Raw genomic sequence first — 27,393 nt, 5'->3', positions numbered from 1 at the left:
CCTTTCTTCTCCGGGATTATTTAGATTGAAACTGGCATAGTCAGAGAATCAACAAAAGGTAAGTCTGAATGTACTGTTTGGATGTAGATCTATTGGGCTGGAGTAGAGAGGGATGTCGATGGACGGTTTAGGTGTGGGGATCAGTGTAACAATGCACCTTGAACTTTTGAAAAAATGTGCAGGTTTTCTACAAATTCTGGTTGGAGAATTGCTGATTTCCTGTTCATTCCTCTTAGAATTTCCATTTGGGTTTCTGGAAATCCTTGGAATAAAGTTAGCCTACAAAATATAAGATTGTTGAAGCTAGCTAGTCTGCTTCAACAATTTTATGTTGTAGGCTATCCACATGCGGCAGTCCGCGGGGAGAACTAGGCTACGTTAATGTGTTTGATGGAGTGTTTGACGTTAAACTGGAAAAGTTATCTAACTTTGAAGCAGCCACAGTTAAATTGTAAGGTGACAGAACTTAGACCTGGGTAGGCAACCCCAAAACAGCGATTATATTGAGGCTGACTCGCTGTCAATAGGTTAGTCCCTGGACGACGCGCCACACTGCGCAATTGTACATTTTTACCCAAACCTAATAACTGAGACAGAATATATATTTTTTCGTAAGGCCATCAACCAAATAACCTGAGAATCATATTGACACGATTTACTACAGCATCTTTGTAGGGACCTTTGGTCCCTAAAATGTATAGTAATACCAGGATCAAGCGCACACTCATACAGGGGCACAGCATCAGTTCAGACTGTATTATATATTTCTTATAATTTACGTTCATCAGACGGTCTGAACAACTTATAGGATTTTGCACTAGTGCACAACAACAGTTTTCATGTTGTCAGCTCGAGATTCAAACCAGCATCCATTCATACCTCTTACCACTTGCTGAAGTAACTAACAAGTATGTTCATGACTATGATTATGTACATGCTATATCGTTTAACCAGATTTTGTCAATTCAAAGTGGTCTATTATCTGTAAAGTTGAGAAACAAATAACATATTCTGCCTATGTGCAAGTGCCAGTTTTTTTTAACCTTATGCCCTGCCCATTTTCTATTTTATGACCAGGGTCTCATTGTACTGTACCTTGAGAACAAAAATTCAACAGTGATCATTTCAAAACAATACTACAACATTTTCAACATCACAAATAAACAATATATCAATTAAAAAGCCATATAAATGACATATCATTCAAAATAGATGCAGTATAAAACACTGGCACAAAGGTTCCAAAGCCACATGATGCCACAATTACCAGAAATGCTGAACACATCTGGAAATAAAGTTTTGATGCCCATCAATTTGGAAAGGGTTACAAATACGTTTTTAAGGCTCTGGCCCTCGTCTAAACCACAATCAGAGCCACATTGTACAAATAGAATAGGTTTGGGACAGAAGTGAATCTTCCCAGGATGCCAAAATCTCACCAAGAGTGAGGCACAAAATCATCCAGGAAGTCACAAAGAACCTGAGAGTAACATCCAGGGATCTGCAGACTTCTCTGACCTCAGCTAAGGTCAATATTCACAGAAAACACTGAAAGACACTGGACACTACAATAGGCCTGTCAAGATGCTCTCAGTGCTGCCACTAGGCTGAATGAACTTTCCTTTTGAGGAAAGTTCATGAGGATGGTGGAGATTGCTTTGGCTGGAGGGTTCTTGCATACCATGGGCTACAACCCACTTCCACCCACTGCACTCAGACTACATGGAGCTGGGAATACAGAAACAAATATACATTTATCGCTGTATGGCAAGCTGTATGGCAAGCCTGTGCATTTTCTTAATATAAGTATTTGAGAGCAAAGTGACAAAAAAGGTTTGTGTGTGTGAACTATGAACATTTTGCACTGCCAATCCTATTGCAGATGGGTGCTTTATAATTGTATGTTGAATTAACATCTGTTTTTAACTATCAGATTCAATTGTATTCACCTTTAATGCTTTCTCTGGGGCATCTGTTTTTACAGATGTGCTGCAGTTCATTGATCTTGTTTGTTTGTGGGGTCACTTTGTAGAAATTTGCCCCTGGCAGGAAAACCTCACAGTTACTCTCTCTCACTACTACATGATTGATCAGGGGGCTTAGAGAAATCATCACAGTGTCCTCACACCTACTAGATGAGACAGCCCTCTGGCTATATACAGGCTTGTGATGGGAAGGCAAAAGGACTTCTACCTTCCATTTCTCCATCTCTCAGGGAGGTACCAACAGAGATGTTTCAAGGTGTTGTGGATGAACATGGACATCACATCTCTGGTGTGTGGGCATGGTGAGTTTAATCCCAGTGCTAGTGTTTTTAAAAAAAAACATTTTATCCTTTCCCAAACCGGAGCTATTATTAGCTATTATTAGCCATTTGTATAAAAACCAGTTGTAGAATACTGATTAACAAAACGTCAAAGCGCAACTAAAGGGATGGATTCTGTCTCTCAAAAAAAAAGGAGAATTGCACCAACAACACATTTTCTTCCAGACCTAAAACAATTATGTTCTGATGTGATTTCATCAAAACCTTAGTCCTAATCCTAAATTGGAATTAATGCCTAAACCTCACCAGTAAGAATTGTGAAAAATGCACATTCTTCTTTTCTGGCATCCTTGTATTCAGCCTCAGTCCAGACCTGCACCTTGGAGCCAATAAATACCTCCCTGATCAGGGTGCAAAAGGTAGCAGCTGTGTAAAGGCAGGGCTGGCACTGCTACCTGGCCACGGAAGGTTCTGGAATCTGCCAGCCTTTGTGGTGGTGCAGCGCTGATACAGCAGACGAGGCATGCTTGCAACACAATATTTTATCAATTATTTACCTGCGACTCTGTTTGCCTTAAAATGATCAGTGTGGTATTGTGGGCTTTAGGTAATATATTTAAAGATATTTACATACACAGCCCAGATTTTATGTTATTAAAACTTTCCCTTACCCAGTTGAATATTCATTGGTCTTCTATAATAGGGTGTACAGTGGGGAGAACAAGTATTTGATACAATGCCGATTTTGCAGGTTTTCCTAATTCCAAAGCATGTAGAGGTCTGTAATCTTTATCAAAGGTACACTTCACATTGTATGATTTTTAATAATTAATTTGAATTTTGTTGCATGACATAAGTATTTGATCACCTAACAACCAGTAAGAATTCCGTCTCTCACAGACCTGTTCGTTTTTCTTTAAGAAGCCCTCCTGTTCTCCACTCATTACCTGTATTAACTGCACCTGTTTAAACTCATTACCTGTATTAAAGACACCTGTCCACACACTCAATCAGACTCCAACCTTACAATGGCCAAGATCAGAGAGGTGTGTAAGGATATCAGGGATAAAATTGTAGACATGCACAAGGCTGGGATGGGCTACAGGACAATAGGCAAGCAGCTTGGTGAGAAGGCAACCACTGTTAAGCACAATTATTAGAGAATGGAAGAAGTTCAAGATGACGGTCAATCTCCCTCGGTCTGGGGCTCCATGCAAGATCTCACCTCATGGGGCATCAATGATCATGAGGAAGGTGAGGGATCAGCCCAGAACTACACGGCAGGACCTGGTCAATGACCTGAAGAGACCTGGGACCACAGTCTCAAAGAAAACCATTAGTAACACACTATGCCGTCATGGATTAAAATCCTGCAGCGCACGCAAGGTCCCCCTGCTCAAGCCAGCGCATGTCCAGGCCCGTGTGAAGTTTGCCAATGACCATCTGGATGATCCAGAGGAGGAATGGGAGAAGGTCATGTGGTCTGATGAGACAAAAATAGAGCTTTTTGGTCTAAACTCCACTCGCCGTGTTTGGAGGAAGAAGAAGGATGAGTACAACCCCAAGAACACAATCAATCAATCAAATGTATTTATAAAGCCCTTTTTACAAACAGCAGTTGTCACAAAGTTCTTTTACAGAAACACACAGCTTTAAACCCCAAGGAGCAAACAACAGTAGTGCTGAATTTCAGTGACTAGGAAAAGCTCCCTAAGAAGGCCGAATTTTAGGAAGAAACCTAGAGAGGACCCAGGCTCAGAGGGGTGACAAGTCCTCTTCTGGCTGTGCTGGGTGAGATATTAAGAGTCCAATTGGAATAATTAATAAATGCATTAAATAATCCAGAGTCTATTTAAATTTAGACTAGGTCAGAATTATGACAAGGACAGGGACAGCAACAGGCCCCCCAAACCAGGTACTCTGCAGGTGTGGACCAGGACATCATGTCCTCCTAAAGTTTAAAATGGGAGTAGACTGGGAAAATTCAGAAAATGCATTCCTCATATCAACAACGATTTATACTGGAGAAGGAGAACTTAGTGGGGAAGGAGAACTGATCCAATCCCGCAGCACAATAGTATAGCAGCGTAAGACCTTGGAACTGAGACGGGGGGGTCCGGCGACACCGTGGCCCTACCCGGGGGAGGCCCTGGACAAGGCTCAACAGGCAGGAAATCAACACCATCCCAACCGTGAAGCATGGAGGTGGAAACATCATTCTTTGGGGATGCTTTTCTGCAAAGGGGACAGGACGACTGCACCGTATTGAGGGGAGGATGGATGGGGACATGTATCGCAAGATCTTGGCCAACAACCTCCTTCCCTCAGTAAGAGCATTGAAGATGGGTCATGGCTGGGTCTTCCAGCATGACAACGACCCGAAACACACAGCCAGGGCAACTAAGGAGTGGAATCCGTAAGAAGCATCTCAAGGTCCTGGAGTGGCTTAGCCAGTCTCCAGACTTGAACCCAATAGAAAATCTTTGGAGGGAGCTGAAAGTCCGTATTGCCCAGCGACAGCCCCGAAACCTGAAGGATCTGGAGAAGGTCTGTATGGAGGAGTGGGCCAAAATCCCTGCTGCAGTGTGTGCAAACCTGGTCAAGAACTATAGGAAACGAATGATCTCTGTAATTGCAAACAAAGGTTTCTGTACCAAATATTTAGTTCTGCTTGTCTGATGTATCAAATACTTATGTCTTGCAATAAAATGCAAATTAATTACATAAAATCATACAATGTGATTTTCTGGATTTTAGTTTTAGACTTTGTCTCTCACAGTTGAAGTGTACCTATGATATAAATTACAGACTTCTACATGCTTTGTAAGTGGGAAAACCTGAAAAATCGGCAGTGTATCAAATACTTGTTCTCTCAACTGTACATTAAAAAGCAGGCCAAATGTTCCATGCCACCTAAACAGGCTGAAAATCCAGGCATTTAACTTTTTAAAACTCATACACAAAAAAGAACATTATCATAATTTTCACAATCTGTGCTATGAATATATAATTGAAATGAAAAACAGGTGGGCTGTGTCCAGGGTCTTTAAGCAGAAACGAGATCTGCTGCACAACCAGATGGACAAGGACAGGGATGACAAGGTGGGCTGTGGTAAGGCAAGGTGGGTAGCAGAACCTAGAACTGAAATACAACCAACAGCAACAGGACTCCGGACAGGGGACAGGCATGTGGCGTTAGCACTGCTCATACAGCAATGACATCCACTCAGGTGGATGCAGAAATCAAGTATGCTGTGTTTAAGTACAATAGCAGAAGAAAAATCCAGTAAACACAGCTGAAAACTAAAACCTGAACACCTGCAGATGTTTGCAGGTAACCAAGAGAACCAAATATGACATGTCTTTAGTACATTCTCTTAAATAAATAGCATAAAAACATGGACAGTTGTGCACAAAAGTTACATACCCTTGGAGAATTGGTAATATACAATCACCTAAAGGATTATTAGGAACACCTGTTCAATTTCTCAAGAATGCAATTATCTTATCAACCAATCACATGGCAGTTGCTTCAATGCATTTAGGGGTGTGGTCCTGGTCAAGACAATCTCCTGAACTCCAAACTGAATGTCAGAATGGAAAAGAAAGGTGATTTAAGCAATTTTGAGCGTGGCATGGTTGTTGGTGCCAGACGGGCTGGTCTGAGTATTTCACAATCTGCTCAGTTACTGGGATTTTCACGCACAACCATTTCTAGGGTTTACAAAGAATGGTGTGAAAAGGGAAAAACATCCAGTATGCGGCAGTCCTGTGGGCGAAAATGCCTTGTTGATGCTAGAGGTCAGAGGAGAATGGGCCGACTGATTCAAGCTGATAGAAGAGCAACTTTGACAAATAACCACTCTACAACCGAGGTATGCAGCAAAGCATTTGCGAAGCCACAACATGCACAACCTTGTGGCGGATGGGCTACAACAGCAGAAGACCCCACCGGGTACCACTCCTCTCCACTACAAATAGGAAATAGAGGCTACATTTTGCATGAGCTCACCAAAATTGGACAGTTGAAGACTGGAAGAATGTTGCCTTTTTAATGGAATTACTGAAATAAATCAACTTTTTGATGATATTCAAATTTTATGACCAGCACCTGTACATAACAATGTAAACTAGCAGCAATTTTTGAAAGAGTAGGATGGGGAGTATGAACAGTATGCTAGATGTATTGAATATTATAGACACCAGTGGGCAATCGCTGGCGCTGCCGGGGTTTTGCTGCTGGCAGGCCGCCGGCGGCTATAATGTCGTACAGCCAGCGGGCCACCAGCTTTTGCCACTTTTCTCCTGATCTCAATTTGCATAAGCTAATTTGCATCTCAGACGGCTTTCCACCAGCGGCCCGACTGCGTTACGCTGGCGGCTAGCCGCTGAAAAGAGGGGTGCGCTTTAGTCTGCTTTATCTGCTTGTGTTGCCATTTTCTTGTGTTGTGTTGTGTTGCCATGCTATTTTACCCTTTTTATTCTTGTACTGATTATTTTATTCATTTTAATATTGTTCAATCTTAGTGTACAGAAATTTGGTCAACATTGGCAGTTTTTAAATAAAATAGATTTTGACTATTGCACTATTGCTTGTGTAGACATGTACAATAAACACATCTCGCCATTGATTACCATAATATTTCACAAACTAATGGCCATTTTTCACTGCATGGTACCAGCTCAACTTGATCTATAGCCTCGACTTTTGCTTCATGGGGGACAGTTCTTTACTGTGTTTAAACACTGCCGTGTCCGTAGATGGGGCTATAGTAACGAATTGGGCATGTGTATAGAAACTGAGCATGAAAAAAACAGCGTTGTCCTGAGATTAAATACCTACAGTAACCCATCCTCAAGTTCGGATGTTTTGTGCTTCTTCGCATATCAACAGTTGAACAGGTATGGTAACATCGTTAGCTAACTTGTCTAAATCGTGTTTCTTAGGGTATCAACAAGTTAGAATTTTATAATATGTGCTTACTCCTTGTAACTTTTATCAACTGATACGTAACGTTGGCTAAATCATAATTTCTTTGTGTAACGTTATCCACATCATGTGGGTAACGTTACTCTTGGTAGTACATTTAGATTAGCTAAACCTGGACCTGTTGTCTGTGTATCCACATTGTTCTTAGCTAGCCTGTGTGTGTCTTATGCTGCCGGTTTTTTTAAACTTATTTTCCAAACATTGCTTTCAGGTGATGACGTTTCCTGTAGTTTTGTTCCCGGAGGAGGAAGACTGGCAGCAGTTCCACGCCAGGTATGTGAATTACATGTTGATCTCGTAATTGCTGCAATGTTTACTTGGTTTCACCATATTTACCTGTTCACCAACTTTTATGTTTATTTTTAGGATGGAGCAAGCACAGTACTCCAAGGCACCAGAGAGGTACTCCACACCACCATGTAGAGGATGGCTACATAGGTAAGTGTAGGCTCATTCACTTAACCCAGATGCTTAACTTGTTATTAAAGCATGTTGCTTCCAATTTTATTAGTCAATTTCAATTTATTTTTAAGGGCAAGAAGGCAGAAGTAGGGGGAAGTTTTAGCTCTGCACATGAAGGTAAGAATGAACATTTTGGTGGACACTGCAATTTGAGTTCTGATTGTAAAATAACCAGATATTTAGGACTGAATAATTAACTCTGTCTTTACTTTCAGAACATTTGGAGAAGATCAAGTGGCTGACTGAAGAGAAGGTCGAGCTGAGGGCACAGCTGGCTCTACAATCAGGTAAAAACAAGACTATAGTTACGCTAGCATCTTGTGTTAATGAAACTGCATTTGTCTGAACGTGAGCCCTTTACTGAAATGCAATACTGTACAGCCTTTCTGAAATTACATGTATATGGCAGTTTTGTTTATTTCACTATTATGTTATTGACATTTCATTGTGCTTTTTAGCTTCTGATAAACGTCTGACTGAAAAGAATGTCAAGCCGAGGGCACAGCTGCCTCTACAATCAGGTAAAAACAAGACTATAGTTGCGCTAGCATGTTGTCTTCATGAAACATTTCATTTGTCTTGAATGTCATGCAATTCTCAAAGTCATGTCAGACCATTTAAGTACAATATCTGATTATTGTATTACAGGAGCCATAAGGAAGAATCTTTCCAACCGGGATGCCACTGATGAGGCTGTCCAGAACCAGGTCCCCAGGTACCAGAAAGTGGCAGCTGACCATGCAGGTGGGAGATGTCGCAGCGATACAAGGGACCTGCCGTGAATATGAATGATATCTCCAGCACAACCAAAATTGCTGCTAAGCTGCAGTACTGTAGCCTATTTCTTTTTTTTACTGCTGCTATGTACATGTATATAACACTATATGTATGATTGCATTATCCTCTTAATATATTTATAGCTCTGTGTGAATGTTCTTAATTCTGACTAGTTGTAGTGTTATGCCACCATTCATAAGCTTATATCACTAATGTATCTGATATTCAATAACTATTGATTGCTGCTAGGTCATACTTATGTATATTACTGCCATTCTAGCCCTTGTTTATTTTGTATTGTATTATGTTTATTTTGTACTTTCAAATTCAAATACTGTACTTTTGCTATCTGATGCTGGACATGTTTTCTTGCACTATTTGATTTTGTAAATGTTTTATTTCAATTCATTTGCACATGTTTATTTTGTATTCTTGCTGTATTAATGTATGTTTTTTTGTATGCTTCTTGCACTATTTGAAATAAATTGTTTAGATTTTATTCAGTTCATTGTCATTTGTGATATGACCAAAATTATTATAAAGGATTATTATAAATAAAACCTAATATTGGGGCGTGAGGCATCCCGCTGGGTTTATTGCATAAAAGCGGCTAGCCGCTGTCGGGCTGCTGGTGAGCCGCTGATCAGGGTATTAAGGCATTGTCATGAAAGTGGCCCACCGGCCCGCTTACCGAACGCTTTACAGAACCGCTCGACGGCCGCAGCAACAAAACGCTAGTGGGCCGCCGGTGGGCCACTGGCGTGTTGCTTGCTGGATTGTTGTTGTTAAAATACATGTTTTGCGTTTCAAATTGTTGCAGACTCATTCATTGACCGTAACACGCTATAACAGTATTGGGCTTGTTTTTTAAGCTGCGGTTGCTTGTTTGACTCGCGAGAGTTGTCAACACGGCTGGCCGATGTGGGACATCATGAAGTGACAACAATGTCAGCATTACTGCTTCTTGGCTAGCTAGTGAAAGTATAAGAGCTTGTTGCTGCACAAGCGAAAAATGTTTAGTCTGATATAAGGACGTTTCTAACCTCTATCACCGAACAACACAGAAACAATCTCTTCTTACTTAATAAGTCGTGGCCACTTAGCACTATCATTTTGAGTGAGGAAATTAATAATATATATTTTTTTTAAGTCAAATGACAGCATAACCTTTTCTGGTTTCTGATTAATCCATGGGAATACAATAACAGGCTTTTATCAGGGAGATTTTTGGATACATGCACAAGTATGTTAAAGAAACACGACCGTGACCGCGGTCCGCTACAGTAATTTATAAGACGTCTGTCGAGAGCATAATAAATAAATAAACATTGATTCTAGAGATCAGGATATCGATACAATATTGTGGAAAAAAGAATCGCAATTTTACATTAAATTCTTGTATTGGCACAGCACTATATTACCAGCTTAAATGTGTACAGTAGAACTGTCCAAAGAGACCTGTGGGATATGTTCCCTCAAGACTGTCACCATGTTGCAGCTTTACCTAACGGAGAAGTTGGCCAAGCTCAATTGCACAATGATTCCTTGGCAGAATTACTGGACACCGTTTATGCTATGCTAGTTTTTATGCTCTCAATGTCCAGGGACAGTGCTAGGCCCTCGATCAGGAAGAGCATGGCGGCGACCATGTTGGCACAGTTCCCCCTTTGGTTCATCCTGTTAAATGCCAGACAGGCAGGACCAGCTAGACCAGCAGATTTCCTCAACCTGGCTGTTTTGCTCAGCTTTAGGATAAATATAGGCTAGATAAGGGAAAGTGAGAGTCCTTCCTGTGAAGTCGGTTACAATGTCAGTTATTTTGTTGTTGAAAGTGGTGGATGTGAAGATAAAAATGTGCTAAAATGAAACGCGAAAGCAACCGTTCTCTGCCCACTCATGCGACCAAATCTGCACAAATGAAGTGTTACCATGGACAATGAGGAAACACACACTTCAGTTCGCTGTGGGGCATGGCATAATTACTTCATTTGCTCCAATAACCACTGTGCCAGTCCTCAGGAGAGAATTAACCCCCATGACAGGAAACATGTGGCATTCCAGTTTGAGGCTGTACCCCACATAAGACCTCCCTTCAGTCTCTCTCTGTCAGCTTGCACTTTTTAACCAATGAAAAATGCCCATGGTGAAGTCAGACAATCAAGTGGCAAACACCAAAGTACCTATTTCTCATTCGGTGGTCTTGTGGCACATTGACCAGGGAGATTTGAAGTAGTGCGTGCTGCCCTAGGGTGCTCTCAATTTCAGAGGCTGCATTAGAAAACCAAATCAATAAACATTAGCCTTCTCTGAATTTACTATATAATATATTTGGAAATGTGCCCAATTTTAGTTTTACCATATTATGGCTATTTTTTAATTGCTAAATATGGCAAGAAAAATAGTATTTATACTTAACCAATAAAAAAGTTTCTGAAAAAAACACTGAGCTGGGGACTGTTTGTGTTCATTCTTCTGCCTATCACAGCATCACAGTCCAGATGGTTATGTTAACAAACATATTTGCATGTTTTTTTTCACAGTACTAAACATGTTTGTTTTCCCTAGTTTTCCTGAAAAGAGAACCATGATTTTTTTTTTTAAGAAAAGCATTTTTGACATAGTGTTCTTTCATAGGTGTAACATTGAGAGAGTGGAGCAGGATGCAGAGGTGTGGAAATAATAGGCTTTCATTTACTATGGATTCCATACATACAAACAACTTGGCAAGAACCACCAACGGAACATGGAATAATGACCAATAAGATTCACTAGGGCAGGAGCAACTTAAATAGGAACATGATCAGGGGTAGGGGTAGGTCCCCATTTTGCCGCCAAAACAGCCTGACTCGTCGAGGCATGGGCTCCACTAGACCTCTGAAGGTGTACTGTGGTATCTGGCACCAAGACATTAGCAGTAGATCCCTATAGTCTTGTTGCAAGGTGGGACCTCCATGGATCGGACATGTTTGTCCAGCACATCCCACAGATGCTGGATTGAATTGAGATTTGGGGAATTTGGAGGCCAAGTCAACACCTTGAACTCATTCCTGAACCATTTTTGCTTTCTGGCAAGGCGCATTATCTTGCTGAAAGAGGCCCATGCCATCAGGAAATACTGTTGCCATGAAAGGGTGCGCATGGTCTCCAACAATGCTTAGGTAGGTGGTATGTGTCAAAATAACATCCACATGAATGGCAGGACCCAAGGTTTCCCAGTAGAACCCTCCGCTGGCTTACCTCCCTCCCATAGGGCATCCTAGCGACGTGTTCTCAAGGTAAGCGACGCACACGCGCCCGGCACTCCATGTGATGTAAAAGGAAACGTGATTCATCAGACCAGGCCACCTTCTTCCATTGCTCCGTGTTCCAGTATGATGCTCACATGCCCATTGTAGGCACTTTTGGGAGACAGGGGTCAGCATGGGCAACCTGACTGATCTGCGGCTACGCAGCCCCATACACAACAAACTGCGATGTACTTTGTGTTCTGAAACCTTTCTATCCGTACAAGCATTAACTTTTTAAGCAAGGCCAGCCTTTGCTCCCCATGTGCATCAATGAGCCTGAGCCTGTTGCCGGCTCACTGCTTTTCCTTCCTTGGACCACATTTGATAGGAACTGACCACTGCAGACCAGGAACACCCCACAAGGGCTGCAGTTTTGGAGATGCTCTGACCCAGTTGTCTAGCCATCACAATTTGTCCCTTGTCAAAGTCACTCAGATCCTTACGCTTGGCCATTCTTCCTGCATCTAGCACATCAACTTTGAGGACAGAATGTTCACTTGATGCCTCATATATCCCACCTATTGACATTTGCCATGATAACAAGATTATCATTGTTATTCGCTTCACCTGTCAGTGGTCATAATGTTATGGCTGATCGGTGTATATTGACCGCAAAATATTGTTCATTAGTCACTACTATCAGTGCTGACTATCCATGATGACTATGATTGGCTGTCAGCGATGACTGTTTGTATGTGCCTTGATGTAATAACATGCCAACTGAAAAAAAATATTGTGGCTATAAGACTGAGTGTGGTCAGACTCACTGGCAAATTCTTTTCTGGTCAAGCCATGCAGGAGAATGTGTATACGCAGCCAGAAGAAATGAGGAAGCTGGGTGTCTTAATTCCTCCTCCATCTCTGACCAGGCCATCGACAACCAAGTCTAAAACACACATTTTTTTCCTCACCTCCCACTCGTTTGTCCGCTGTCTTTACCACGACACTCCCACACACATTACTTTCGCTTGTCTTTCTGTTTGTCTCTCTATCTCTCTCCATCCCTCTAGCTCGCTCTCTCAATCTCTATGTCTCTCTGTACCTTTCTATCTCTACCTCTCTCGCTACCTCTCTTTCTGTCGAGCTCTTCCTCTCTCTGACTATCCCTCTCTCCATCCCTCTCTCTACCTCTCTCTCGTAACCATCTCTCTGTTTGAGTTCCTTTTAATTGTGTTTGGTCCGCCTCTAAAGCAACATTTCCATTTAGCTAGTTTCTGATTGCCTGTGATGGCTGCTATGAGTGCACTGCTCCTGTATTCATCGTCTCATCTTTAAATTCATTCCTGCACGTTTATGTATTTTTTTGTGTGTCTGTGCCCAATGTGTATGTAACTGAGGTGTGTTTGTGTGTACGTGTGTGTGCCTAGGTGTGCTGAGGTGTGTGTGTGCCTCGGTGTGCATGTATGTCTATGAATGTGCTTAGATACGTGTGACAAGTTAGTTCACTGTGACAAAGTTATGATTCATTGGTGACATGCTATGCATGTCATTCAGATGAGCATGTCTGCTGCATTCTGCTGCAAAGATTTACTATGCACTGTTTATTTCTCTCACGCACTGTAGTTCATTTAAGGCATTAAAAGGCTTTATTTATTATATCCAGTTATTTGCTGAAAAATACTCTAAAACGTAGTTATCTGTGAGTTAATTGTTAATTAGACCAATTCAGTTTCACATGTGTTGACTGCTAAGTTAGCCTGGATATCTTTAACCTGTGCAGGCAGTGCCATCACCAGGAACCCTGAAACTTTCATGCCTGTGCCCCCTCATTTATATACATGGTTTGTAAGTTAGGGAACAGTTACGTTAATTCTGATGCCAGTTTTGGAGAATTAATTGTGCAATAAATTGGTATTCATTGATAGGTGTATATGGGAGTGTCCATCAGAGGCATCTCTAGGATCATAATTCATTTGGGGCTTAGCCCTAACGACACCACTGGTGTCCACTTCAGATCCATGTACGAGTGATGGTGGACACAGACAGTCACTTATCCTGGGTATCTCAGCTAAAAGATGGGCGTGTTTGAGCTGGTTGTCTACAATAAACTGATTAGTCACATTCATATTCAGTCAATCAAATCTATTTAATAAAGCCATTTTTTACATCTGCAGTTGTCATAAAGTGTCAGACAGTCAGAAAACGAATTATTTATTGTCTCCCATGTTTTACTGATTCTCACATACGGACATACCTCTCTACTGTCAGGTCAATATACAGGTCATTGTAACACTTGTCGTGGTGTAGTGTTGGTTAGGAACCAGGCGCAGGCAGTAATCTCGTTTGTGGGTTTAATACTCAACAAACAAACCAAACACGAACGGAAAACAATACTAATGACTGAATGAAATAAAAGTGCGCAACATGCGTCTTAGCAATAAACATTCAAACAGTACATTAAACAACACTCACCGATTAACTAACAAACAGCAACAATGACAGCGACAGCAACAATGATCCACAATGTGGGGAGCAGAGGGGAAACATATATACACATACAAACGAGCTAGATTGGGACCTGGTGTGGAAGATGGGAAACATGTGACAGTCCGGGATGTGTTCGTGAGAATATGGGAACTTGTGGAAATATGGCACGGTGGCGCTGCTGCTCACCGCACCATGACAGTCATTCTCCAGGTCATTCTCCTTTTCAGTCTTTGTGTCAGTTTCCAATTGGAATAAGGCTTTTCTATAAGCCTGTTCTGAAAATAATGTTTCTCCAGAAACATTCAGTTTTGGAGAACCCTGGCAATCAACTTGCCTAGGAGAACAGGCCTGTAAACATAATTTTGCAAGCTATTTAAAAATCTGTTATTTCAATACTTTGATAGGTGCAATAATCGCCACCAAGCAGTTAGCATTAACTTGAATTTCCATTTTGATGAATGCTGCTCCAAGATTTCCCCCATCTAAATGTCTGGGATTTTCTAGAAAGGATCAATAAATGTACATATCTATGTAAATTGGATTTGCTCACAAATTAAAATGTTTTGCTCATTGAATTAATCCTCCCAATGCAAATTATCTCCCTGTACATCGTGCCACAAATTCCGTTGACATCTATTTTACCAACGTTGTTACATTTGGCCTAGATCCTATTGCAATGTATCTTTATTCAGCGTCCCATAAAACCCTGGAGTCAGACAGGAATGGATTAGGTTTGTACAGAGCCATGCCAGGCATGCAAAAAAGGTTACAGCAGGGACCCATGTGTGCAGCAACCATCTCACCAGATAGTTTAGAAAATGTCCACCAAGTCCAGTAGCCATTAAATCAGCCTGATTTACCTTTGTTGTTTGAGCTTTAGCTCTCTCCGTCTAACTACAGTTTCTGTCTAACAGGATCCGCCAGTCACCAGAGCATGATGGGACGTGTATATCGTTTGTGCTCATTTCATAGCTAGTTCAATCCATGTTGAACCAACTAGTGACGTGCATTGAAGTCGCTAAGCGCTAACCAGTTAAACTCTGTGCTATTTCTAGTTAGATGTAGAAATAGATGTAGTTAGATGTAGTGTAGATCTAGCTAAAATCTAGCTAAAATACTGTATTTTAGAGAGTTTTAGACCGCCAAAACAGCCCTGACCCGTCGAGGCATGGACTCCACTAGACCTCTGAAGGTGTGCTGTGGTATCTGGCACCAAGACATTAGCAGCAGATTACAGTAGCTCGTCTGTTGGATCGGATCACACAGGCCAGCCTTCACTCCCCACGTGCATCAATGAGCCTTGGCTGCCCATGACCCTGTCGCCAGTTCAGTTATTTTCCTTCCTTGGACCACCTTACTGACCACTGCAAACTGGGAACACCTCACAAAGACTGCAGTTTTGGAGATGCTCTGACCCAGTCATCTAGCCATCCCAATTTGGCCCTTGTCAAAGTCACTCAGATCCTAAAGCTTGCCCATTCTTCCTGCATCTAACACATCATCTTTGAGGACAGAATGTTCACTTGCTGCCTAATATATCCCACCCACTGACAGGAGCCATGATAACAAGATTATGAGTGTTATTCACTTCATCTGTCAATGGTCATAATGTTATGGCTGATCAGTGTATATATTTATATAGATTATCAGTGTTATTCACTTCACCTGTCAGTGATCATAATGTTATGGCTGATCGGTGTAGCATTATGCATGGTCATGGATAATATTCTGGCTAGCTGTAATTATGCAATCCTAACCAGCTATGATTTCACATTACCTTTTAAAGACATAACAATTTACAACAAATGTGTCATGGTATATTTTTAACAAGAAAACTGGAATATTGTAATGTCTATTAAAACACTGAAATAGTAGATGGCTTTGTAATGGTCACTTATCCTCTCTGAAGTAATAATGGTATATTACAGTATTTTCAGTGCCCATGACGGTGACATTGTTCATATGCAGGACCTGCTTTTGTGTGGGTGTATACGTATGTGTATACTAACTGGGTGTGTGTGTGTGTTATGTCTTAGATGGGCTGGCCAACAGATAACAGCACATTCCACTCCAACATCCCTGAGGCTGCTGACCTGATGGTAGCTGTGTTCTACTCTATATTTGGTAATTATTAACGGATATGTGTGTGTGTGTGTCTGCCTCCATGTGTGTGACAGGAGAAGAATGGGGTTGGGGGGTTGAAGAGGGTTAGCTAATCAATTTCTCCATCAGTTCACTTGGAAAGAGACACATGCTGAAGTGTGACCCATATCTGAAGAGTGACCCATTTGGTCACATATGACAGGGGTTTTAAACCCAGGGAGCATGGTTGATGTTTTTGAGTAATCAGTGGTGACTGAGAGTGAAAATCTAACTATAGGTTTCGGTGTCTATTGGCAGCATGTGAATCCCTCACCCTCCAGACATCCACTAGGCATTTCACCGCACAATTCTCATTTTTTTAGGGCTGATTAGCAGTAGAAGCTATGTAGCTCTAAGGTAGTTTTGACGTTATTGTTCAGTCCTCCATTCAAAGTTCTGGCCTTTTTTCTCCTCTTCTTTACATTTTACATTTTAGTCATTTAGCCAACATTCTTATCCAGAACCCAGACATTTCCAAACAGGTACCCAAATGTACTCACAATAAATCTGTAAGTACCCAAAAGTACACCAAACAGCTACTCTGAATTAAGTCAATGACTGTAGTTTCAGCAATATGATTCAGAAGCGCAAAGGGAACAAAGCTGGTCAGTTTCCACCAGAAATAAAAAAGTTGATTTGCAATGCTGAACTGTTCCACTGTGTTTGGTTACATGACTGCCTATAACACTGGAAGGAAACCTGTACACAAACTGTGTGTGGCCTGCAGTGCTGCTGGATGCTGGTGATGGAAAGCAGCCTGACTTAAACGTTTTTTTGCACCTTTGAAAGGTTTAAAGTCAAGTAATCCCTCCCTCCCTCTCTCTGCAGGTGTATGTTCTCTGGCGGGCAACACCATTCTCCTCTATGTGTCCTATAAGAAGAAGATGCTACTGAAACCAGCAGAATTCTTCATTATTAACCTGGCTATCAGTGATCTAGGCATGACCCTTAGCCTCTATCCCATGGCTGTGACATCTAGTATCTACCACAGGTCAGAGGTCATATGTCACACACACACACACACAGACACACAGACACCCACAGAGGCACTGATGTGTGTATCCAACTCATGATCTCTCTGCTCCTTCCATCTCCACCAGGTGGTTGTATGGTCAGACAATGTGTATTATCTATGCGTTCTGTGGAGTGCTGTTTGGTATCTGCAGCCTGACCACCCTGACTATCCTCAGTACAGTCTGCTGCCTCAAGGTCTGCTACCCGCTTTACGGTAAGACCACAGCTCCAGTGCTGGCATCATGACCACATATCTTTGACCCAACCATTAATTACATTATGGACAGTTAATCGCATTATTAATGACCACAGACAATAATGGTCACTCTATATTTACCCTCTAGTTAACTTCTGCATACATTTTATATATAGTTCTTCATTACGTTTTGACAACATGGGGCCCTTGTTGTGGCCTGCCTTCAGAAAATCAAGTTTATAGACCTATTCAATTTCCCTTCCAGTTGGTCAGTTTTGTAGGACTAACATGAACACTGAACGTGGCTGCCTTCAGCAGTCTACTCAAAGGAATCATCTGGACACACCAGCTGTCACCTAGGGCAACACAGAATGTACAGGCTACCTATTCACCCCACTCTATTCACCCCAGCTGACAGCACACTATGCACTAGACTGGGAGCCAATATATTGAGTCAATAAAAACATATGTGATGTGATGCCCTGCTCGACCCAATACAGATATCTGCCACAGTCAACCCTTTGAACAGCATCCAAGATGCTGCTGTCTCTCTAATGGAGAGACAGCAGCATCTACCAGGAGATTAGAAATCCCTACCAGGAGATTAGAAACCCCTACCAGGAGATTAGAAACCTCTACCAGGAGATTAGAAACCCTTACCAGGAGATTAGAAACCTCTACCAGGAGATTAGAAACCCTTACCAGGAGATTAGAAACCTCTACCAGGAGATTAGAAACCCTTACCAGGAGATTATAAACCTCTACCAGGAGATTAGAAACCCTTACCAGGAGATTAGAAACCTCTACCAGGAGATTTGAAACCTCTACCAGGAGATTAGAAACCTCTACCAGGAGATTATAAACCCCTACCAGGAGATAAGAAACCTCTACCAGGAGATTAGAAACCTCTACCAGGATATTAGATCCAAGTTGCATTACCCTTGGAGAGTAATTGGGACTCGTTACTGTGTTCATCAATCCAAATGAAAATTATGAATTTCTGTAACATGATTCTTTCCGAAATATGTAATGATAAAACTAAACATGATGTTTTGATGGTTACTTCCTGTCAAAACACAACAGGTGACAATATGGGCAGGCTTAATTAGGTACCATTGCCAGTATAATGAACAAAACCATAACTAATGTCCAATAAGAGACTAAATAACAAACTGGCTGAAACAACATTTGAATGGATGTTTAACTGGGTGTCAGCTACACTTGGATGGCCACTTGGATGGCCACTTGGATGGCCACTTGAGGAAGTTGTCACTTGGAGTGTCGTTTCTGCCCTAAGAAAGGAGGGAGGAAGCTGATCTCCAAGAGGTTTCAGACGATAAATTTGGCGCAACTCTGAATCTTTCTAGAACAGACTGTCCTCCACAACTGAGCATCCAGACGAGAAGCTAGGGTGCTAGTCAGAGACATCACTAAGAGGCATTTGGCAACTCTAAAGGAGTTAGTCTTCTACGGTAGAGCTGGGAGGCTTTGTGCATTCTGCAACAATAGCCTGGGTGCTTTACAAAAGTGGCCTTTTTGGGAAAGTGGCTAAAATAAAACTCACATCTTGGTTAGAATTTAACAGAAGGCATGTGGGAGACTCTGAGACCAGGTTGAAGAAGAGTATATGGTCTGATGAGACCAGAATAGAGATTTCTTTTTGGGGCAAGCCTAACAGCGCACATCATCCTGAGAACATCATCATTACTGTGATCCATGGTGGTGACAGCATGGGGATGCTTTTCTACATCTGGGCCTGGAAAGGTTATGAAGACAGAGAGCAAAGTGAATTAAAGCTGCAAGCAGCGTTTCAGGGGGCCAAGCGGGGCACAGGAAGCATCTCACTGCATGCTCTCACTAGAGAAATGTTTTGCTATTTAAAAATGCCCGATGCCGCTGGTAGTCAGGATGTCCATTCGAAGAAGAGGAAATCAAAACAAAACAAAAAGACCTTGAAACCAGAAAAGGAACCAGGCAATCCTAGTTCAGACGATTAGAAGAGATGAATAATGTTGTCGCTGGCAGGTTTCAATCCCTGGTTTTCAATGTGGCAGACTGTCTTTAATCATTACGCCATTTAAACAGCAGAATGCAGCTTTTACCTCAGCCATTACATTTTCGCTGAAATAACGTGGACAACAGAACATTTATTAACGGAACTTAAGAGTAGTCTTGCACAAAGACTGTATAGATAATTGCTATACAGCCAACTTATAACAAAATCAATCACTCCATGGCTGGTTCCTTTCTTTGGAAAACAATAACAGTATAAAAGGGTCACGTAATACAATTATTCTCTCAAATACACTGAACAAAATTATATATGCAACACTTTTGTTTTTGCCCCCATTTATCATGAGATGAACTCAAAGATCTAAGACTTTCTCTATGTACACAAAAGGCCTATTTCTTTGAAATATTGTTCACAAATCTGTCTAAATCTGTGTTAGTGAGCACTTCTTCTTTGCCGAGATAATCCATCCACCTTACAGATGGCATATCAAAATGCTGATTAGACAGCATCATTATTGCACAGGTGTGCCTTAGGCTGGCCACAATAAAAGGCCACTCTAAAATGTGCAGTTTCACTGTATCTGGGGGGTCCAAAAACCAGTCAGTATCTGGTGTGACCACTTTTTGCCTCTATTTAGAACATCTCAGAGGGGAATCGAACCAGGGTCAGAATATAGAGGAAAGGGATGTTACCACTACACCAGAGGGGCTACTGGTTGTCCCTACAACTCTCTATCCTCTCCAAATGTAAGTTTGGAATGTCTGAGAAGGAAATTAAACTGGGGTCACAATATTGAAGGACCGGGATGTTCCCACTACACCACAGGGCCTGCTGGCTGTCTGAACAGTCTCAACGGGTTGTCATCTATAATAACCTAAATAGCACACAGATGCATATTTTGAAAATCCACCAGAAACATTTACAATAATAGAACTTTTAAAGAAAATGGTCCAGTCGTCCTTCACACCGATTGTCAACCAAATCTGTTCAAATGTCATTTAAGTGTGTTTTTATTAACGGCAAAATCTTGAGAAACATCTGTGATGTTTATAGCGCCCCCAAGAGGTATTTCTGTATGGGACTTTTTCTGTCTATTCCTGACAGACACATTTACGAGTATGTTTTGTTTGGTAGCTGTTTGATGTTCTAAATTCATAGACCCGCCCAGCTCGATTTCATTCACTGATTTCAGCTGTACTATTTGAGATATCAACTTTCCTTATATAACTTTTAAAGATAATGGTTCAAAGGACCTTCACACCAAACGGCATGCAAATCCGTTCAGCGGTCTCGGAGGAGATGTTGTTAACAAGTTTTTCACCAAATTCAAAATGGAGGAAAATCCAATGGGCACATTTGTAAGTCCCTTAGAGACTTTTTTGGTCAGCATGAGAACGGGTATATTTGAAACTTGGTTGCATGTCTCTACAACATTCGGTTCATGAGATCTGAGCTTCACTTTTTCCATTTTCGACTGAGTGCTACAGCACCACCATGAGGAGTATGGGTACCATGATGGCCAAGGTCCTTTGGACATTACCCATCTACAATCAGGCAAAGAACCAGAGGTGTTTTGAACCAGGGGACCTTGCTATGGACCTCTGAAAATGGCCCTAATAATAATAATAATAATAAAACGTACAAACATAAGAGGGTTCCAGCAACTTTGTTGCTTGGCCCCCTAATGAAGCAAAGTATAAAGAAATCCTGGACGAAAACCTTCTCAAGTCTGCAGAAGACCTAGGTCTTGGGAAACGATAAATCTTCCAGCATGAGATTGACTCCAAACACAGAGGCAAAGCCAGACTGGAGAGGCTTAAAAACATAAAAGTCAATAAATGCCCAGACCTCAATCCCATAGAGAATATGTGCAAACAGTTCAAAATTGCAGTTCATCAAAGGACCCCATCCAATGCTTGAAAGATTTAGCAATGAAGAATGGCTAGAATACTGTAACGGCGTGCAGCAAGGTCACAAAAGCAGAATGGTGGCGAAGCCCGAGGGTGGTTTGTCAACCAACAGTACAACGAAAAAGTAGATAACGAAACAGAAATCAACCAGTAACTATGAGGAGAAACAATAACAGTCCTCGGCATCACAATACCTATGGAATAAAATATTTTTGTTTTGGATTTGTAAATCATTCAGTAAAATGTTTTGAGTTTATTTTTCACTTTGAGACTTATTGACTTCTTTTGTGTTTTTGTGTTAAATGCATTTTCATTTCATTTTGTAACAATATAAAATGTGGAAAAGTCTGGTGGGGATGAATACGTTTGAGAGCCAATGTAGCACATTTTAGATCAAGAAAAACCTCCCTACAGCTGCTTTCCTCAACATCACCCGGCAGTAAATACCAGATAGACTGTTCCAGTGAGGCCGAAAAAGAGTTCCAAGTTATTCAAGAGTTCCAAGTTAAGAGATACTTACATTTAGAAAAGCGTGATACCATCTGTTCAGTAGCGATGAAGAGTGAAAGATCCATATGGACATGGCCGAGACATAATTTAATCTTCTAAAAGGCCACTCAATCCCTTTTTGCTTTTACAGACCCATGACAGAATTTTGTGATCAGGTTGCGCATGTGGTGAGAGCATGTACCACTGATGTGTTGACTCAAAATGACTAACTGAAATGATATTGGTTCCATTCTAATCAGAGGACTGCCTGTGACCATATTCTTCTTCCCCTTTCCCAGGTAACCGGTTTGGGGCAGACCACGGTCGTGTCCTGATTGTGTGTGCATGGGTATATGCCTTGGTATTTGCGTGTTCCCCTCTACTCCATTGGGGTGCATATGGTCCAGAGCCCTATGGAACTGCATGTTGTATCGACTGGCAGGTTGGTCTCACCGTGTTGTTTGATTTTGGTCCCATCAGACAAGATAATGTCTTTTCTCATGCTCTCAGTGTCCTTCACACGGCATGTCATATTTCTATTACTCAGGAGTAGCTTCTGTCTTGCCCCTTTACAATAAATTCCTGATTGGCAGGTTTTCCCATCTCTGTAGAGAAACTCTGTTAGGGTGGCCACTAGGTTATTGACCAATGCCTTTTCTTGCCCGGTTGTTTAGCTCTAGAAGGAGTTTTGGTGGTTCCAAAGTTCTTCCATTTCACAATGATGGTGCTTTCAATGCTTTAGCAGTGCATAAACTCTTCTAGGAAAAGCAAATTATTTCATAAATTATAAATGAAAGCTACAACACCCTGTAATGTGTAAAAGTGAAGGGGTCTGAATCATTTCCGAAAGCACAGTATATACATTAATTTATTGTAAATATTGTAAAAATGTAGCAGTCAAAAAATAATCCTCTTGTGTAAAATAATTCTCCTGTCATTTGAGTTGGGGAGCTTGACCCAAAAAAATCAACATACTAATTCATCTGTTGGGAAGCGCTCCAACTGGGATATTCTGGCCCGATCCTACACGGTGGCGCTCTTCGTCGGATGCTACATCCTGCCCTGCTGTGTCATCACTTCCTCCTACACACAGATCCTGTTCACGGTCAGGGAGTCACGGAGAGCCGTGGAGCAACATGTCACGCGGCAAACACGCATGGGCAACATACAGAGTATGATCGTCAAGGTATCACACGGACATGTGCTCACCTTTCAGAGTTGTGGCAGTGTATCTCGGTCTGTTTAAAGATGAGTGGGCGACTTTAACGAAAAGGACACCAGATTAGAGCATTTATGCGTGTGAACGTGTGTTCATGCGTGTGTGTTTGTCCATGCATGTTTGTGTTTGAGTGTGTCTGAGGAGAGTGTTATTTGAGATGATTCATCTTTCATATTCCATTAAGTGGTTTGTGAGTGTTTAGGCAGAGATTACCTTTTTCATGAAGGTTATAGTAATTGAGAGAAACGCAGTGCATTTAAGAGATTATGTCATTAAACTAAATGCAGGCTGTCAGACCATCCAGCATAGTGAGACTGTTTCTTTGTTGCTGTCCCTGTCCAAAGTCCTTCTGGCTGTTTTGCAGATCAAGACGATACCTGACGATTCCAGCTGCCAGTCTGCTGACCCCCCCCCCCAAAAAAAATACTTTCATTCCTATTGTAGAATGCATCCCTGTTAGCCTCCATTTAATTCAATAATGATGATTATAAAAACAAATTCCATTTTCATTTGTTTTACAACCTCTATATAAATTTGTTTTTAAGTGCACATCATGCAAAATGAAAAAAACATTTTGATCTTTTGTAGGAACAAAATTTGGATTCATTAGGGATATGTTGCCACAAGACGCTGAACATTTACACCAGCATGAACTAAACGTCCTTCCACATCACAATTGGTTATGTGGAAGGACGTTTAGTTCAATCTATCTATTGATCGATCTATCGATCTATCTGTCTGTTCACTTGCCTGTCTTCATCTCAATCATTCACCCAAAGCACCTCAACACTGTCAGCTCTGTATGTCTGTCTGTGTGAAGGATATAGGGGCTAACGATGGGAGAGGTGAAAGAGAGAGGAAGGTGAAAGAGAAAGGAGGGAAGGAGAGTTGAGAAGGAGGGGGGATATAGAGGAGGAAGAGAGACAAAGGAAGATAAAAAGACAGAGAAGATGAGAGAAAACACAGAAAACAGTTGTTGATCCAACCTCAGCTGAACACTTATTCTGCATCTACTGTATATTATAGTTATTACATTTGTATAAATACTAGTATTTTGTCTAAATCAATGATGACTACCGTATATTATAGTTATTACATTTGTATAAATATTAGTATTTTTGTCTAAATCAATGATGACTACTGTATATTATAGTTATTACATTTGTATAAATACTAGTATTTTGTCTAAATCAATGATGAAACATTACAATGACATCTATTTCAACCCTTCATTTACAATGCAAGAAAATACTAGTACTATGAGAGTGTCTGAATAGTTTTGGAAGTTACTGTATTTCATAGTTGCAGTAAATTATACTTTTCCTTTGACCAACACTTGAGAAATACACTTTTCCAAGTATTGTCGACTGTATGAAGACTAACCTATCATTCTCTGTGTCCCTCCCCCTCCCCTCCTGCTTCTCTTTGTCTCCTCCCTCCCTCCGCCTTTCCCTAGCTGAGTGTGGCAGTTTGTATTGGTTTCTTCACAGCGTGGAGTCCCTATGCCCTTGTCTCTATGTGGGCAGCGTTCGGTCACATGGACTCCATTCCTCCCATGGCGTTTGCCATCCCGGCCATATTTGCTAAGTCCTCCACCATCTACAACCCCCTGGTCTACCTCCTGCTGAAGCCCAACTTCCGTCACCTGCTTTGTGAAGACCTTAATTCCCTCCACAAGGCCTGCGTTCACCAATGTCCTTGCGTCCGTCGCCTCCGCCGCTCTTCCTACCGCTCAGTCCTCTCAGTAACGCTGCGCTCGCTACGCCCGCCAGGATCTGAATCTAACTCAGCCCCTAACGCGGTCAGCGCTGTGACCCACACCGAGTTATTGTCCTTCCGCTGCCCCTGTGAACATTGCCAGGACACGTTTGAGTGTTTCCGACAGTATCCGAGACGTTGTCACGTCCATGTGAACACTGTGCAGCTCTCAGTACAGGAGAGTGTCTCTGCGGTGCCGCCCCCTCCACCAGGCCCTCCTGAGTCCCCGGTTAAAACGTTGCTCCCCATGGCCAACACGCAGGACAGTGTACATGTGATTGTAGCCAGCAGGAAAAACTTAGAAATAGACCGTCTAGAGATTGCGCTGAAATAGACCGTCTAGGACCCACCCACTCCGGGGCTGTCAGGAACCCTGAACAACACACAGAGACCTTTATGCACCAACACAGTAACCTGAATCGGTGATATTTTCTCAGATTTACTGAGGATCAAGAATGAGTGACAGGGGCTGGTTATCAATAAGGAACACATTCTGAGAAATACTGGATTTGAAATGGGAAGTACTTTTGTCTATAAACGTGCGTGTGTTTCTGAATGTGTGTGTGTGCTTCTATGTGTGTGTGTGTTGGTGGGTGTAGGGGCACACTTGGACCCGAAGTCGGCTCAGGTATTTCTAAAACATTATTGTAAAGGTAATGATTAGTTTGCGTAAGTTGAACAGCCCTAATATGCTACAAAGGGACTAATCTGTCAAACCGAAATGCCAGATGGCCAGTCCATGTGTGTGCATTTGAAAATGCTGGTACATGTGTGTGTACAACCAACAGTCGTTATCTCTTTGATTCTGTATGGTGGCTCAGTAGCCTTTATTTATCTGTAGGTCATATGTTCTGTCTACATTGCATCTGTTGTTGTTAGGGGAGTTTTACACCTCAAATCTGACAAAGAAATGTGGCTTGAGAACACACAAGCACACAGACACAAACAAACACACAGCCTGTGAATGTATTTTCTTAAGATCGATGTCTTAAGACAATGAAAATATTTTCTTGTTTTTACGAATGTTTGTTCAAAGAGGCTGTCTGTGGATGTTTTATACATGTGGATGCTAAGTGAATTGCAGCAACAACTGTTTTAGTTTTAACAAACTCTCCCAATTCAGTGATGATAAGTTAATTTTATAATGGACATTTGGTTGATATTTGGTCTGTATATATATGGACATTTACCAGAGAAACTGAATTCCCCTCGAATGTCCATTATAAAACTAAGATTCTCTTTCACTTTTAGTCAACCAATTTTACAACCAGCTTGACTTTTAGTCAACCAGCCTTTTTTGTTATTTTTTAATTTACAGTGTGTGGACAAAATAATGCCAACAGCACGTGGATAAGGACTGTGGATAAGGAATTACAAACGCAGTAGAGTTCAAATGATGTTGATGCCAATTCGCAGTACACATGTGTCAGACATAAAAGAGGTCTAACAATTATCACTTGAATATTTCAGTTTCCAAAGCAACATGAGGCGACTAACAGAGTTTAAAAGAGGCAAAAGAGTAACAAGTCAAAGCAGAACGACAGGGATAGGCGAACACTTAACAGGACAGTTGCTCAATATCCCTAATGTACAGCCTCAAAAATTACCACAGAACTGAATCAGCACCTCTGTGACCCAGTCTCAACAAAAAGTGTACTGTATGTTGTGAATGTATGGCATCTCGAATGTATGGTAGGGTTGACATTCAGGAAAAAACGCTTGTATCCACAACCAACATGCAATGAGACATTACTTGGTGTAAGGAGAACAAAACTTAAGCAATGGAAAATTGTAATATGGTCTGATAAGTCACCTTCCAACCTATTTCCTACAGTACATCCAGATGGATTTATGTGTGGAGACAGCAAAATGATGCCTTCAGCTCACAATGTCTGCTGCCAACTGTTAAACATAGTTGGGGATCCATAATGCTATGGGCCGCCATGTTTGGGCAGCCATGTTGTGGGAGACATCGATTGCTCTGTATAGTCTTATAACGGTCAAGGAATATGAGACCATTTTATAGGTGTAGGAGTATAACACAATTCTTCAAGAAGAAATGCCTCCAGGTCATTAAGGAACTATGGAGGTAATTAAGGAGGAATCTGTTTAGCAGTGTGTATGTGGGTGTTGTCATCCTGGAATTTTTAAACATGAGGGAACAGTTTTTGCACCATAGGGTGCACCTGGCCTTGTATTAGGTCTTTAAAATATTAATACACTGAACCAAATTATAAATGCAACACTTTTTTTTCTGCCCCTATTTATCATGAGCTGCACTCAAAGATCTATGTACACAAAAGGCCTATTTCTCTCAAATATTGTTCACAAATCTGTCTAAATCTGTGTTAGTGAGCACTTCTCCTCTGCCGAGATAATCCATCCACCTCACAGGTATATCAGGATGCTGATTAGACAGCATGATTATTGCACAGGTGTGCC

General features: G+C 41.5%; 1 protein-coding gene across 1 annotated transcript; it reads left to right on the top strand.

Moving 5' to 3' along the window:
* The first annotated feature begins 1 nt into the window (after position 1).
* opn7a (opsin 7, group member a) lies at positions 2-25,472 on the top strand. The gene is made up of 7 exons (XM_010897844.3): positions 2-58; positions 16,246-16,333; positions 17,180-17,342; positions 17,452-17,579; positions 22,274-22,416; positions 22,969-23,160; positions 24,650-25,472. Exons 2-7 carry the CDS (start codon positions 16,246-16,248, stop codon positions 25,283-25,285), a joined length of 1,350 nt encoding a protein of 449 aa, XP_010896146.3. The 5' UTR covers positions 2-58; the 3' UTR covers positions 25,286-25,472.
* The last annotated feature ends 1,921 nt before the right edge of the window (positions 25,473-27,393 follow it).

This window comes from Esox lucius, chromosome 8 (genome assembly GCF_011004845.1).
Source record: "Esox lucius isolate fEsoLuc1 chromosome 8, fEsoLuc1.pri, whole genome shotgun sequence".
NCBI lineage: Eukaryota > Metazoa > Chordata > Actinopteri > Esociformes > Esocidae > Esox > Esox lucius.
The sequence above is the reverse complement of the archived record's forward strand: the minus strand, read 5'-3'. Positions and strand labels throughout refer to the sequence as shown.

Bases quoted from the DNA above. Each gene is read 5' to 3' on its own strand.
- opn7a (XM_010897844.3), top strand. From the start codon at position 16,246: ATGGGCTGGCCAACAGATAACAGCACATTCCACTCCAACATCCCTGAG. The intron at 17,343-17,451 runs GTCAGAGGTCAT...CATCTCCACCAG, and splicing joins ACATCTAGTATCTACCACAG to GTGGTTGTATGGTCAGACAA. The intron at 22,417-22,968 runs GTTGGTCTCACC...TCTGTTGGGAAG, and splicing joins CATGTTGTATCGACTGGCAG to CGCTCCAACTGGGATATTCT.